Here is a 15,470-nt window from a genome sequence, read left to right on the forward strand (position 1 = left end):
CCACCTTGGGCTTTTCTGTCTTTTTTAAAAAACTAGTTTTAATATTAAAAGTACTGATTTTTTAATATTGAAAATAAAAGCATTTAATATCTTTTAAACTGCATCTGCTGCACACATGTGGACACACTGGTGGGGCTTGCAGGATGTGGGCAAGACGGTGGGTAGCCGAAGCAGGCGCTGAGTCTCCTTCCTCGCTGAGTCTGAGGTCATAGGTACCGCCTAGGCTGGGGCTTGGCGGAAGGTGCTCCAGGCGTGGAAGCAGCGGGTGAAGGGCCGCTGCTCATTGCCTTTGCGGACCAGGCGCAGGCGGCGGGGCCGCTCGTTCTCTTTAGAGCGTGTGTGCTGGATGTACACCTGGTAAGGAAGACAGTGGGCCTGGGTAGTCCTCCAAGGCCTGCCGGACTGCCCAGTGCCCCTTCCCATGCTTCGCCCAGGATGACGGAGGGGCAGGTGGTCCCTGAAGTCATCAGGCTGGCCTTAGTATGACCCTTTCTTACCTGGCAAGCCTTTAGACTCAGTTTGATCTCCACTTGACTTGTCTGGGTCCCAACCCACATGTAGACCTGAGGATAAGGTGGAGGAAATGATCACATGGATGTCTTATCCTTTTTGGTGTTTTGTAGTGCTAGACATTGAACCCAGGGCCTCTGTATATGCTACTCAAGTGCTCCACATGTGGCTGGTGGGAACGCTTCCCTTCCGGCCCCACTATTTCCATCTACAACTATCTAGCAGGCAGGGTCTGAGGTGGGGGACTGACTTACCTCCTGGCCATTGTCTAGCAACATGATGTCATCATCTGCCAGGTCATCTTGGCAAAAGTCAGAGCATTTCTCAGTCACTGCGAAGTAGCCCTTCTCATTGGAGCACCTGAAGGGCAAGGGTCAAGGTGAAGGTGAGGGTCCGAACTAAGATAGCCAGAGGAGGGCTCAGGGCACTCACCTGAAGAGCCTCGTGTGCTTCATGTACTCTGCGTCATCGTCATAGGGTTTCTGTGCACCAATGCCTACCCAGAAGAAGTTCTCTGGCTCCTCGCCTTCGTTGATGACCTGTGGGGAGGGAGGGTCAGCCAGGGCCCTCACAGGCTCCCACCTTCCTGCCTGCCCCCCCCCGTCACCTGTTTGCTGTAGGAAGCGTCAAACATGGTATTGAGGATGTCCTCTGCCAGCTTGGCTTCATCAGGGTCTGAGGCCCGGCCCACCCAGGCATACACAATACCTTGGTTGTCCTCACTTTCAAAGGGGACCTGTGGTGTGCACAGGGGGCTTGGGTCAGGTCTAGAGTCTTGCCCACCACCCTGCTCTGCCATCCTGCCCACAGCCTCACCTTAAGGATGAAGCAGAACTCCGAGTTGAGAAGGCTGGAGTCAGTGTTGATCTGGATGCACCTAGGGGAGGGGGTGGGGCAGATCAGCAGTGTTACCCCCACCATGGAATCCTGCCCTCTCCCCAAGCCAGGTACCCACCGAGTGCAGAGGGCGCTGCCATTGGTACGGATCTGGTAGAGGCTCGGCTGGGGAGTGCCCTGAGCCGCCTTCCTCTTGCCCCGGTGGATGATGAACTTCCTTTTGAAATGGGACAGGAACTTGGGGTTCTCCTGCTGCTGTGTCATACGTACCACCTGGGGATCAGAAGGGAGTTCTGGGTAGTTCCCTAGACCCTACCTGCTCTTCAAGGGTCAAGACTCCTCAGGTCTGGTTTGCTCACGCTACCATCCCAACCCTAGGCTGTGGGGCACACCTCCAGCTTGCCAGGGAATAGGCTCTCAAACTTCTTCTGAAGGCTGAAGGTGAAAGTGAGCCAGCCCATGTTGGAGGCCTCCCGGCCCTGCCAGAAGTACACGATGCACTGGAAATCCTCCTCCGGCTGCTTCTCCTCTGCCTCAGCCACTGCTTCCTCCCCTTCCGTGCCCTCTGCCTTCCCCTCCTTGTCTTCCGTCTTCTCTTCCTCCTCATACTCCACAGGGACCCAGTACCTGTGAATGAGACAGTGGTGAGCAGGGGCGGCACAGGGCAGAGGACAGAGGGTGAAGAAGTTCTGTGGCACCTGCAGAGGAAGACATAGCAGTCCTGTGTGTAGAAGTGGCCAAACTCCTCCTCCGGCAGCCGAGTGAACTTCCTGCCTTCCAGCACGAAGCCTTCCATGCCATCCAGGTCCTCATTCCATTCCTCCATCAGCTGCTCTGCCTGTCATCCCGTCCCCAAGTGAGGTCTGAGCATCATGCTGTGCAGCGCCCCCCACCTCTCACATCCGCCCCCCAGGCTTCACCCCACCTCAGCCAGTGCCATCGGCGGCTGCCGAGGTAGGAAGAGCGCGGTGAGGTCAGCCTTCATCTGGTCTTTCTTCTCGGTGTCACGCTTCACCTTCCCAGAGAGCCCCTGGCCCTGCAGCACGGCCTCTGCGTTCCGAGTGTAGTCGACAGTCACACGTCGTCCCAGTTTTTGAACTTGGCCTTGAACACCTGTGGAGAGCAGTGTAACACCGTAACTGGAGAGAAGCACAGCCCAGTTAGGGTGGGGCTGGAGGATTCAATCGAGGTTTGGAAAAGCTGGTCAGAGCTCAAGGGTGGGCTCCAAACAGGAGCTGGAGATGACGTGGAAAGGTGGAGCTTAGCAAAAAGAAGTGGGGACAGGCGACAGGGTGGACGGTCCTGCGAAGGTACGGTGGACTCGGGCCCACCTCTGCAGCACAGCAGTGCCAGCAGAGGGGGGAGGGCATGGCGGGCAGTGGAAGGCAAGCCAGGCTGTGGGCGCGGAGACATACCTGAGCCTCGGTGCCCTCCAGGCTGCGGCTGACCACTGCATGGCGCGGCCGGTGCAGCATCCCACACAGCTCCTGGCCCAGTTTCAGCGCAGCAGCACGCACTAGTCGTGGGGACTTGCGGCCAAGCCAGATGAATACATCAGACCAGCAGTCCAGGATGTACACGCACCGTGTGTCTAGTAGGCTCTGCAGCTGTAGACAGAGGCGAGAGGTCAGCACCCGGCCCACACACAGACTGGACCAGGCCCACCTCCTGCCCCCTCACCAGCCTCACTGACCCAGGCCCGCCTCCTGCCTCCTTACCAGTCTCACTGACCCAGGCCCACCTCCTGCCCCCTCACCAGCCTCACTGACCCAGGCCCACCTCCTGCCCCCTCACCAGCCTCACTGACCCAGGCCCACCTCCTGCCCCCTCACCAGCCCCACTGACCCGGCCCCTCCTGCCCCCTCACCAGCCTCACTGACCCAGGCCCACCTCCTGCCCCCTCACCAGCCTCACTGACCCAGGCCCGCCTCCTGCCCCTCACCAGCCTCACTGACCCAGGCCCGCCTCCTGCCCCTCACCAGCCTCACTGACCCAGGCCCACCTCCTGCCCCTCACCAGCCTCACTGACCCAGGCCCACCTCCTGCCTCCTCACCAGCCTCACTGACCCAGGCCCACCTCCTGCCTCCTCACCAGCCTCACTGACCCAGGCCCGCCTCCTGCCTCCTCACCAGCCTCACTGACCCAGGCCTGCCTCCTGCCTCCTCACCAGTCTCATTCCTGGCATCAATTCCACCTTGGGCCGTTTCTTGTGTTCCACTGAGAGCTTGTAGTTGATCTGGGGAAGCTCCAGGTAGCCCAGGCCTAGGCCCACCTGGCAGGAGAAAGAGATGGGTATGGTAGACCCCACATTTGCCCTGAATTGGGGCCTGGCTCCCCACCTTGCTATTTGGACCTGTTTCTCTCCAAACTGAACCACATTTTAAGGACTTCCTACCAGTGGAAGGATCTAGGGTTTGCTGGGCTTTTTTTCTAGTATAAGAAGCAGTACCAGGGGTTTGCCCACACCAGGCAAATGCTCTACTACAGAGCCCCACTGCAAACCAGTGAAAGGCTTTAACTTTTTAATTACTATTTTTAAGTAGGCATGTTTTGCCTGTGTGTACACATGTGCATCACATGTATCCTGGGTGCTTATGGAGGGAAGCCAGAAGGCAGTGTTGGATTCTGTAACCAGAGCTGCCATGTGGGTCCTGGGACTTGGATCCAGGTCCTTTGGAAGAAAAGTGCTCTTATCCACTAGGCCATCTCTGCAGTCCTGGAATTGCTTGTTAGGTTTTGTCTTTTTGAGACAGGTTTCTCTGTGTATCCCCAGCTGTCCTGGAACTGGATTTGCAGACCAGGCTGGCCTTGAACTCAGAGAGATCTGCCTACCTCTGCCTCCCAAGAGTTGGGATTAAAGGTGTACGCCACCACTACCTAGCTGGAAGGGCTTTTAAATACTTTTTTTTCTTGCTTGCTCAATCTGGGTCCTTACTGTTGTTTCTGATTTCTTTTCTTTTTTTGGTTTTTCGAGACAGGGTTTCTCTGTGTAGTTTGGTGCCTATCCTGGATCTCGCTCACAGAGATCCACCTGGCTATGCCTCCCGAGTGCTGGGATTAAAGGCATGTGCGCTGCTACCCGGCTGTTTGTGATTTCTTAACTTGTCTCTTTCCAGCTCATAAGAACCATAGTCTCTGCAACCCACAGAATCAGGGAGGCTATATAGCAGGGCGACCCTAGGATGACTGTGGCTTATAATAAGTTTTGGTTTTACTCAATTACTGGGCAAGCCTCAATGAAACATTTCACTATTAGGATAAGAATTTATACTGTATCAAGCTGATAATAGAAAAGAAAAAAAAAAAAAGAAGAAGAAGAACCGTAGTCTCCTACCACTCACAAAACTAAGGCCAAATTCTCAGCTCTGGTACCCAGGAGCTTCTGGCCTACCTTCGAGAAGAGCGTGCCAGCTCCATCCTCAAAGCTGGCTTCCAGACTGAGCTCCTTGTCCAGAAGAATGCCCTCTTCTCCCAAAGCCCATAGCAGTCAGGCTTACTCTGTACCCCAGCACCATGACTCACCTTGTATAGCTTGGGTTGGGGTGGCCAAAAGTCATCAGGCACATGCTTCTTGATCTCAGAGGGCTCCCCACCCAGCACCTCCCAGAACTCTGGGGGCTCTTGGCCCTGCACCAGGAGTGTGATCTCGGCTTTCCCTTTCCGTTCATTCTTGTTAATTTTCTCTGCAAAGAGCCTGAGGACAGATGCAAAGCCCTCAGCAAGGCCATGTTGTTCTTAGGGATACCTTCCTTCGCCTAGAACATTCCATAAGGCCCACCTACCTGGCCTTGGTGGTGTTGCTCAGTGTGGCCTGGGACCCCCGCCACACGTAGATGTCCAGTCCTCGGTCCAGGAGGAACACAAATCTGGATAGGACAGCAAGAGCTGTAATGTAACTCCCTGTGCCTGACTCGTAAGGTGGGGCTCTGGCCCTTTTTGGGTAGACTCCAGGCTTTTCTTCCAAGCTCTGAGGGAAGTTAAGATCGCTTCCTCATAGGTGGGAAGGCAACTAAGGGCAAGTACCCCTACTTCCTCTCCTATCAGGGTGCTCACCTTGGATCCAGTGAGGCCCCCTTGAGGGGCACAGGCTCCAACTTGATGTTCTTCTTCCCGTATACACGGTACATCCTGGGGGACAGAGCAAGAAAGATCTGATGTGGGCGCCAAGGGCCCCCTGACCTTATCACCCGTTGCCTGCACCCATTGCCAGCGGTCCAGGACAAGGACACCCATCCACATGCTCACCTGGTGACATAGTGTGTATCTTCCACAGTGTAGAAGCCACTGGCTGTCCCGCCTTCGATGTAGGAGATGTCGTTGTCAAACACCTATCGTGCAGAGTATGGTTCTTCATCACCGAGGTGTCCCCTGCCCCCACCAACTACCCCTGCCAGGCTCGGGAGAGTTCACACCGCTGGAGTGGGGGTACAGACCCACAGTGGTTCTGAACAGGATGGAGTGCATGCACCGCAGCGCAGGGCTGCACAAAACTGTGTGTACACATGGTGGGCAGTCTGAGGGGTGTTTATGGACGCTTGCAAACCCGGGTGGTCTGGGTAACTCTCCAGCTGCATGCCATCTCCAAAGGTAACCCAGCTGGCAGCAGGGGGAAGGCCATTTTGCTAACTGGCTTTGCATTTCTAAGGCCCTGACCTTAGCCCCAACAGCTATAGGTCCCAGTCCCGTCTCTCCGCTACTCTCCTTATCCTGTCCACCAGTTCCCGTGCTAATCTGCCAACCCCTCTCCCCCAGCCATGGGTTTCAGGCTCTGACCACCTGAGGCCTCCCCAGACCTCACCTTGCTGTGTGCAGTTTCTCGTTCCCACCTCTGCCTCTCAGCTCCCTGCCCCACCTCTGTACATACGGCCCGGCCCGCGTTCCCTCCCGTCTGGGTCTGCTGGCTGCACCTGCAGGAACTCCTCGCTTTCATCGCCCATCTCCTCTCGCACAGTACGGCACTCGGCACCCAGGTAGTTGCGCAGGTTGACGGCGTGGATGGCAGAACAGGCTTTCTTGTCGAGTGTGGCCTCCCCGCCGATCCAGTAGTAGATCTCCCAGTTCAGGGAGCCACTGTCATCCAGGAAGGTCTGAGGAGACCAAGGCATCAGTCACGAGAGCCTTCATGGGCTCTTCATGGTTTCCCAGCCCCAGGCAAGCCGCATGCCTAACTACCAAACTCAGCCTGCCCACCTGCCCCTGGCCTCACTGAGCCATACCAGGCAGAACACTAGGCGCCAGCCCCACCTTGAGCACAATGTAGCAGTCAGCCTCGTAGAACTTGCCATGGAAGGCTTCCTCCACCAGCACAGGCACAAAGTTCTCAATTTGCCAGATGGTCAACCCAGGCAGCTGGCCCACGTCCTCCGTGAAGAACTCTGAGTAGTCAAGGCGTGGCTTCTCCAGGCCCTGGTCCCAGCGCCTCACCTTCCCCCCGGGGGCTCGGGCATCTATGCTTTCCTGGGGACACAGGAGCAGTACTTGACACTACTGAGGCACTAAGGCTGCCCTCTGCTTGCCATCACCACAGGACCTTGGCATTAATCTGCCACTCTCCCTGCTCAGGGCCCCTCTGCCTCTTGGGCGGAGTCCAGACCTGCCCAGCCCCAGCCCTGAGCTGACTTACCTCTTGTTTTTTGTTTTTCTCCTGGGCAACGTCTGACATGCCCTTTAGCACTTGCTTGGCCTGGTCATCCTGGGCTGAGTCCTTACGCCTCCGGAGCCGCATCTTGCGAGCCAAGGGGTCCTTGGACCCGCTCCCTACTTATGGGGGGGGTGCGAGCATATGAGCCCTTGCAGATGGGTAAGCAGAGGTCCAGAGGAGTGCCCTTGCTCCCAGGCCAGACCGCACTCTACTCACCGGCCGCAGCGGCAGCCACTGTGGCAGGGGAGGCGCCTGCCAGCCTCAGCTGGTTCTGTAGTGAGAAGTCAATGTTGTACCACTCGGCAGTTCGGTCGGCAGGCTTGGGCGGCATGACCAGGCTGGGGTTTTCTCGCACATCCAGGACCTGTTAGGTGAGCAGAGATGGTGCTGGGCTGGGCGCTCAACTCCAAGCCGCATATCTGGCCTCTAACTTTGGTCTGCAGCTGGGACCAGGAACTACGTTCTTATCCTGGCCCCCCTGCCGCTGCCTGTGGGGCTTTAGTGGCACTAGAGTGTGCTGAGAGAAGATGCTCTCCCCAGGGGCCCTGGGCACTGCCCCTAGAAGGCTATTGCTAGGTCTCACTCCAAAACACAGGCACACCCTCTGCTCCATCTCCCCCGACACGCTGTCCCCACTGCCCGACCTCGATCTCCGTCAGGAAGTGGATGGCCTCGGGGAGAGTCACCAGACGGTTCTTGTTCAGGACGAGTTTCTTCAGCTTTGGGCACCTGTAAAGACAGTGCCAGACAGAGCCTTAGGTGACAGGGTGTTGCAATCAGGGCCAGAGGAAAAGGGTCTTCCCAGTCTCAGAGCAAGGCATCCACATGATCCTGCTGTTTTCTGGCTCTTTTAGGGGGCCCACCACCCAGTTCCCAAATTAGTCAGCTTGGTTTAGTTTCTAGCCAGCTTTCCTTTACTTAATTTATCCTGTCTACCTTTTGCCCCTGGGCTTTTCCCATTCTCTAACTTCTGTAAATCTTACTCTTACCCCACAGCTCGCTGTGTAGCTGGGTGGCTGGCCCTGCAGTCCTCCTCCTTCTCTGGCTACTTCTTTTCTCCTCCCAGATTTTTCCTTCTATCTATTCTCTCTGCCTGCCAGCCACACCTATCCTTTTTCTTGTCTCAGTATCGGCCGTTCAGATCTTTATTAGACCATCAGGTGTTTTAGACAGGTATAGTAACAGAACTTCAGAGTTAAACAAATGCAACATAAACAAAAGTAATACACCTTAATATAATATTCTACAACATGATCCACATGAGGTTAGTGATTTTCAGAAGAGGATAGGAACCACAAACTTCTATGGTGCTGGACCCCTCTGACCTAGACCTTAACATTATCCTCCTAAAAGGTGCTCTGGGAAACCCAAGTTGGGTGTGGGATGGGCGGGGGGCCTCATCCCTGAAGGCTAATCAGTTATTAGCAGGATGCAGACAGATCACCGAGCTGCAGCTTGAGTTCCCACACGGCCCAGCCTGCCCAGCACCTGCAGAGACTCTCAGGAATCAGCTCCAGGTTGTTGTTAGCAGCCATGAATTCCTCCAGGCTGCTGAGCTTGCCGATGCCAGAAGGCAGCCCGTCGAAGTCCAGCTTGTTGGAGTTCAGGTACAGCTTCTTCAGCTTGGTCAGCTTGCAAATGGCTGACTGGAGGGGCAGGACATCAGTTAGGGCACAGCCCAGCACTCCTGCCCAGCCCACCCTAGGTCCCAGGCAAAGGCTCACAGGCAGGGAGGTGAGCTGGTTGCGGGACAGGTTCAAGGTCTCCAGGTGCACCCACTGGTCAATGCACAGGGACAGCTCTGCGATCTGGTTGCTGCTGAGGTTGAGGCGGCGCAGGCTGGGGAGGGTGTACAGGCACTCCGGCACCCTTGTCAGGTCGTTGCATGACAGGTCCACATCTGGGGCATTGGAGGGGCCCATCAGTTAGGACCCACACAACAGCCACCAGAAGAAGCAAGCCTCATTGTGAACCCCTGTTATCTATTCTACCACCAGGGCGTGTGGGCTTAGGCAAACCTCTCAACCTTTAGTTCTTCTATGTTTGAGAGACTCCCTCACAGCAGGTGGTCTAGTGACAGAAACCCAGTGTAAACTGACCATGGGGTGCCGAACTAATGCCAGCACTTGAGAGGGTAAGAAAGGGGGAATGTTAAGAATCCAAGCGGCCAACCTGTACAGTGCAGGAGTAGAAAGCTACCAAAGTCCAAGGCCAACCGGCAGATAACCAGCCAGGCCAGGCAGCCAGAGTCACACAGCAAGGCCCTATCGAATAAGCTTTTCAACGGTAACCTGACGTATCTGTGAGATGTGACTGAAGAGACAGGAAGTAGACATTTTCAAAGGGGCTCCCCCAGACAGTCCAGACCTGAAAGGTTGCTCAGGCCCTCCAGGCTGGTGGGGAGGTTGCTCTGGGTGCGCTGAGTGTTCCGAAGGTGCAGGGTCTGTAGGGCCATCATGGCTGGGAGCTGCCTGTGAGAAAAAGAGGGGTTACCCTAAGGCAAGTCCACTCAAGGGGTGCAGCTGGGGATGGCATCGACAGGAGGGCAAGACCAAAGAGTGGGCATGATGTTCAGCAAGCACAAGCCAGTGCTGAGGCCTGAGCCTAGGGTTGGAAGGACCAGGACCCCTGGGATGCAAGGAGAAGCATTGGCACCTACCGGAGCTGTGCATGCAGCAGTGGGTTTCCATTCAGCACCAGGGTCTGAAGGTGCACGAGGCGGCGCATCTGAGGCGGCAGGCTCTCTAGGCGGTTCTCACTGAGGTCCAGGTACAGCAAGTCCGTAAGATTGATGAACAGCTGGTTGGGGATGGAGTCGATGCTGCAGTGCAGAGGGGACAGACTGAAAGTCAGCACTCCATCCCACCTGGCTTCACTGCCCAGCTGCTGCGCCCTCAATCTCCCCAGCACCTGTTATGGCTGAGGTTGAGCACCAGCATGTTCTTAGCATTCTCCAGCTCCCGTGGACATTCTGTCAACTGGTTATGGCTCAAGTCCTAGGGAGCAGGGGCAAGGTCAGGCCAGGGTGGCCCCACCTCATGCGTCTGTCATACTCAAGGACCTGGCAGAACACTGAGCAGGGAGGGATAAGCATTCAAGGCCAGAGGGAAACAGAGATCCTGAGTGGAAGGGGGCGGAGTTAGGGAACTGATTCCATGAGTGATGTTGGCCCAGCATTGTCTATTTAAGGGGTGATGATGGCCCCAGAGACTGCTGTGATGAGTGAGGATTGAATGACTGGGCATCCTAGGGGCCAGATGGGCAGGCAACCACTGACCAGAACTGAGAGATCATCCAGCTTGAAGATATCATCGGGGACTCCAGAGTTCTTCAGGCTGTTGGCCCGAGCTACAATGGCCTAGGTGTACAAGGAAAAATTTGTGATCCTTACTTTCTGCCCTCAGGGAGAAACACAGGCCAGGTGGGGAGCTTCTTCAGAAGCTGGAGGCCAGGTCTGAAGGTTCTCTCACCTCTGACCTTTGCTCACACAGTCCATCTGGTGGGCTCTGCCCATCCTTCTGGTGAATGTCAAACTTTAAAACCCAATGCCAATGTGCCCCAGAGGGGCCTTCAGAGTTGTGGCACTGGGATGGAAGCCCAGGGCTTTGCAAGTGGCAAGCATGCACACTGTCACTGGACTGCATTCCCATTCACTTCTGTTTCTTTTTCCCAGAGACAGGGTCTCACTACGTAACTCTCGCTGTCCTGGAACCCACTCTGTAGCCCAGGCTGGCTCGAACTCACAGAGATCCTCCTGCTCTGCCTCCTGAGTGCTGGGGTTAAAGGCGTGCGCCACCTCCTTTTTTCTCCACTTTTCACTTCTTATTCTGAGTCAGGGTTTCCCTTGCTTGGCCAGCAGAACTTGAACTCACTCTGTAGCCCAGGAGTGCCTTACTTTAGCCTCTCATAACTGGGGTCATAGTTTCTGTGCTACTGGCTCAGAAGAATACATGTTCTTTCTTTTTCTTTCTTTTTTTTTTTTTTTTTTTTTCTTTTTTTTTTTATGTGGACAGCTGTGTCGAGATGCCTTGCATTGGATGTATGTGTGCACCATGTGGATGTGGAGCTCAAGTAGGCAGCCAGGGCAGGCTAGTCACGGCCCTGACAGACTGGAGCAAGCCTGCTACCTCCGCAGTTATGTGATACTGGACAAGTCACCTCATCACTGTGTACCTGAAACGTCACTCATAGACGCGTGGAAGCTTGAGCAGAAGGCTGGGGCGGGGGGAGGTGATGTGACAGGAGCCACATCTGCTGGTTTCCTATGTGCACCCTACCTGCTGGAGGGGAGGGAAGACCTGCCCACGGCTACTCAGCCAGTGTGGTAGTGTGATGAGAAAGCCCCCGTAGGCTGTATGTAGTAGTATTCGCTCCGCCCACCACCTTGGGCTATAAGGGCCGGGTGGCGGTGCTTCTTGCCAAAAGGAAAGGGAGAGGGGTCATGTGGGTCCTTGCTTCCTTTTTTTTTTTTTTTTAAATAATCCTGGTGTGATTGGACACTGGATGGCCTGGGAATTGAACCTGGGTCCTTTAGGACATCAGTCAGTGCTCTTAACCGCTGAGCCACCTCTCTCGCCCCACATGGGTCTATTTACTGGGTAAGAGGGATTTATTAAGATATAAATTGAGGAAATACGCTCACGAACACAAAACTGAGGAAACAGCTGGAAGTCGTCCTCTGTTCTGACCGGGACTGAATCTACCTGGTGGTTTGATCAGACCAGGAAGCAGGCCGCACCCCCTTCTCCCTTTCCTTTTAAGAGGTGGCATACCACGGCAAGAAGCACCACCTCCTTCGGGCCCTTATAGCCCAGGGTCATAGGTGGAGCAAAGACCACTACACTCATCTATTTGAATGCTTAGTCCCATGTTGGTGGAACTGTTTGGGAAGGGTTAGAAGGCGTGGCCTTGTTGGAGGAGGTGTGTCACTGGGGGCGGGCTTTGAGAATTCAAAGGCCCACACCATTCCAGTTAGCTTTCTCTGCTTTGTGGTTATCTCAACATGAGTTCCCAGCTCTTGCTCATACCTGCCTGCCTGCTGCGTACTCCCTGCCATGATAGTCATGCACTCTAACCCTTGGAGCCATGAGCTCCCAAATGAAATGCTTTCATGTTTTGTCACAGCAACAGGAAAGTAACCAAGACAGCTAGTCAGTGGCAAGGCCCTGGTTTAAGTCAGGAAGCCCAGGTCCAGAGCCTGGCTCCTTGACATCTAGGGATTGTGACCCTGCAAAGACAGCCCTGGCTGAAGCTGTCTGTAAGGCTGGCAGGGGCCTGATTTTCAGGCCACCTTCCAGATCCAGTCATACCAGCTACACCGCTGTCTGGAGGTGACTTCTGAAAAGTCACCTGCCTGTGTGGCCAGGGGTCTTTACCTGTGTGGGAGACGTTGAGAGGCACATCGCACACACACACACACACACACGCACACACACACACACACACACAGACTAGCACCACGTTCCACCTGCACTGACTGTGTTCACAACTCACCCGAAGTGAAGGCAGGCTGGACAGCTCCCCATGCAGGGTCGTCAGGTGGTTGTGGCTCACAGACAGGTGCTCCTGGACAGGGCAAGTGTCAGAGGCTCAGGTGGGGACCTAAGATGCTCAGTCCCTGTCTGCGCTGTAATTGCACCACCCGGGAAGGCCATTCCAACAATTCCCTCCCCTTTACACACCCTCGCCTTCCTTGTAGACCTCCCAGGTCGGGTGCCCACTCCCACTCCGCCAGCTCTGCCCACACTGATTCCTGTTTTCTATGTGACTAATCTTTTTGGCAGGGGATGCCCACCTGGCCCAGCCCTGGCGACAGGGACCCTCCCCCTGCCCACTGCCCTTACCAGCTTCTGGAGCGCCGCTAGTTCTTCAGGCAGGTAGCAGAGGCCTGTGCGGTTCAGCTTCAGCCACCGCAGACTGGTCATAGCCTTAACATTCTCAGGGAAGTAGCCACCCTGGTGGGAGCAGTCACGGTGAGGACCGTCTGGGAGAGGGCTGCCCCTGCTCCCAACACCTCCTGTGGTCCCCACGGAGTCTAGAGGCCAGAGCTAACTCCTTAGCCGCTTTACTTTCTATTTCCATTGGCTACTCACAAAATGGGACTAATGAGAGCCCCCAAAGGACAAACGTACCCAAATCTGTCTGTCCTGCTGGAGTCTGTGTCCCAGGGAGGCCAGACAGTCCTGGTGTGGTTAGTGGCACTCACAATGCTTTGCCTGGTGTTCCAGGGAGTCTGGGCTGTCTGTGAGGAGGTTCCCACTAATGCTCCCCAGACTGCGCTAGGAGCCCAGCTCGCCATCATTCCTGGCACAGTCTCCTCATTCAGTTCTCATATGTAATGCCCACTTCAGTCCCCCCTTGACCATTTTTTTCTTTTGGTTTTCTGAGACAAGGTTTCTCTGTGTAGCCCTGGCTGTTCTCGAAGACAGAGATCCACCTGCCTCTGCCTCCCGAGTGCTGGGATTAAAGGCTGCCCACCACCCACCACCACCCCCCCCCCCCCCCCCACCCATGCAACCCACCACCACCACCAGCTAAGCACCACCAGCACCACCACCACCACCACCACCACCACCACCCAGTGGCTAACCCTGGCCATTTTGACATCTGAGCAGCTTGAAGCTTAATTGCCTTTTGTTATTGTTGCCTCCTCCAGCCACATTACCCAAGGTGACTCAGACGTTCCTAGTCCAGAGAGGACACACAGAGACCCCAGGTGAGGATGGTGGGAATGTGGACAGGGTAACGCAGTGACAAATGTGTCCACGTGCAGGTGAACTCAGGAGGAGCCCACCTCCTCCTCCTTAGACCCCCAATCTGACATCTAAAGGGGCGCCAGGCCTCTGAGCTGCCTGCCCCTCCTGTTCAGCTTTCCTCTCCCCTGGGCCTGAGATCAACCTGCCGTATCTATCATCATCATTAATTTCAAGACTGGATTTCTCTGTGTAGCTATGGCTGTCCTGGAACTCTCTTTGTAGTCTCATTATCTCTCATTTTTCAGACTGAACGGCCGAGCTATGGCCTGGAACTCTAACCAGACTGGCCTCAACTCAAAGATCCACCTGCCTTCTGCCTCCCAAGTGCTGGGATTAAAAGCGTGCGCCACCACGCCCATAGCCTGCCTCTTTCTTGACTTTGAAGAACTTGGGATGCCGGGGGCCGGTCCCCTGGCATGGCCATCAATCAGCCTCGCAGCTGCGCAGACCACACCGCGGAGCACCTCGCACACCTGTCAGACACTACATACTAACAGATCCCTCTCCTTCCCACGCCTCCAAACAGGCTGATCCTAAGCCCCTGGGGGCACAAGAGAACTCCCGGGCTGCAAGAAGAGAAGTGACTGTCCGGCGGAGACCACAGGGTGGGGCGGTAGCCGGCTAGGGCGTGTTCCCTCGGTGGCAAGGGCTCGGGCGCGCGACCCGCGCGCGGACCCCTCTCCTGTGCGGGCCCCGGTCCCCTGAGCCCCAGATCCGGTCTTCCGCCGCGGGCGGGGCCGGCCCGGGAAGACTCGCGGAGGCCCGCCCGTCCCGCCCGCCGGTCCCGGAAGCGCAGAGGGCGCGGCCCAGAGGGACGGCGGCGGGGGTCGCCCTCCCACTCCCCCCACTGCTAACCTTGAAGTCGTTGCCGCTGAGGTCCACGCCGCGCACGAACGGCAGCACCCCGGTGGCCTCCATGGTGGCGCAGCTCTCCGGCGGGCAAGGAGGACGCTGGGCGGCCGGGAGCCGCGGGCTGGGTCAGCGCCGGCCCCGCCCCTTTAACCCGCGCGCGCCTCCTCCCGGCCGCGGCGGCTCCGGGAGCTGTAGGCCTCGCCGGGCCCAGACTTCTCGCGAGTTCGGGGACTGGAGAGGCCTGCAGGGGTCGGGGACTCCCGCTGGAGGCATCCACCACCTCCAGTCTCGAGTCGCAGCGTCGAGGGTGGGGGGTCCAGGCACTGTCGCCCGGAGAGATTATGGTGCCAACGCCAGGGGCACAGGCGGCTTGTGGGTGACAGATCGGTGGGAGTGAGACTTCCGGGTCTTTGGGACCTAGCCCTTCTGTCTCTGGGCGACTCAACTTCGCTTTTGTGTAACATGCTTCCCAAAGTTGTCAGGAGCAAAGGGGTACTCAACCTGTGGCAGCTTAGCGATCAGGGTGCACAGACACTTCAAAATAATAACGGAGCAATGTTACTGTTCTCGCCTGGCGCCAGGACTCCCGCCACTGTTCTCTATTGGCTTGTTTCGTGCTCTAGGAGACCAGTGTGTCTCTTGGGCCAAGCCGTGAGTGGCTGGCTAGCCCACGACAGGTTGCCCATAAGCATGTACAGCTGTTCTTTGGAAGTTCAAGGGTCTGTCATCCCGGGTTACAGGAGGGAAGACTGGTGGCGTTCGCGGGCCAAAAGGAAATGAGACACCGGGGCACTCTAGCAGGGCGAACTTGAGAGACAGGATGTGGGCCTTTGGGCTAAGTGCAGTTCTGTCTGCCTGGCTCACCAAGGGAACG

At 56.3% G+C, this 15,470-nt stretch overlaps 1 protein-coding gene across 1 annotated transcript; it reads right to left on the reverse strand.

The window, feature by feature from the left end:
• Positions 1–57: 57 nt before the first annotated feature.
• On the reverse strand, positions 58–14,736 carry Flii (FLII actin remodeling protein). Its single transcript, XM_028856476.2, is given in 31 exon segments — positions 58–354; positions 498–563; positions 765–870; positions 943–1,049; positions 1,118–1,246; positions 1,327–1,387; positions 1,466–1,620; positions 1,740–1,974; positions 2,046–2,185; positions 2,273–2,424; positions 2,427–2,460; positions 2,763–2,954; positions 3,516–3,620; positions 4,871–5,042; positions 5,131–5,214; positions 5,402–5,476; positions 5,594–5,676; positions 6,256–6,435; positions 6,593–6,805; positions 6,972–7,105; positions 7,206–7,353; positions 7,634–7,718; positions 8,478–8,635; positions 8,714–8,889; positions 9,357–9,460; positions 9,649–9,810; positions 9,900–9,985; positions 10,267–10,347; positions 12,483–12,554; positions 12,833–12,943; positions 14,600–14,736. Coding segments are annotated over 31 exon segments (3,804 nt in total). The 5' UTR covers positions 14,663–14,736; the 3' UTR covers positions 58–219.
• Between the last annotated feature and the right edge of the window lie 734 nt (positions 14,737–15,470).

The sequence above is a fragment of the Peromyscus leucopus genome, chromosome 8b, assembly GCF_004664715.2.
Source record: "Peromyscus leucopus breed LL Stock chromosome 8b, UCI_PerLeu_2.1, whole genome shotgun sequence".
Classification (NCBI taxonomy): domain Eukaryota; kingdom Metazoa; phylum Chordata; class Mammalia; order Rodentia; family Cricetidae; genus Peromyscus; species Peromyscus leucopus.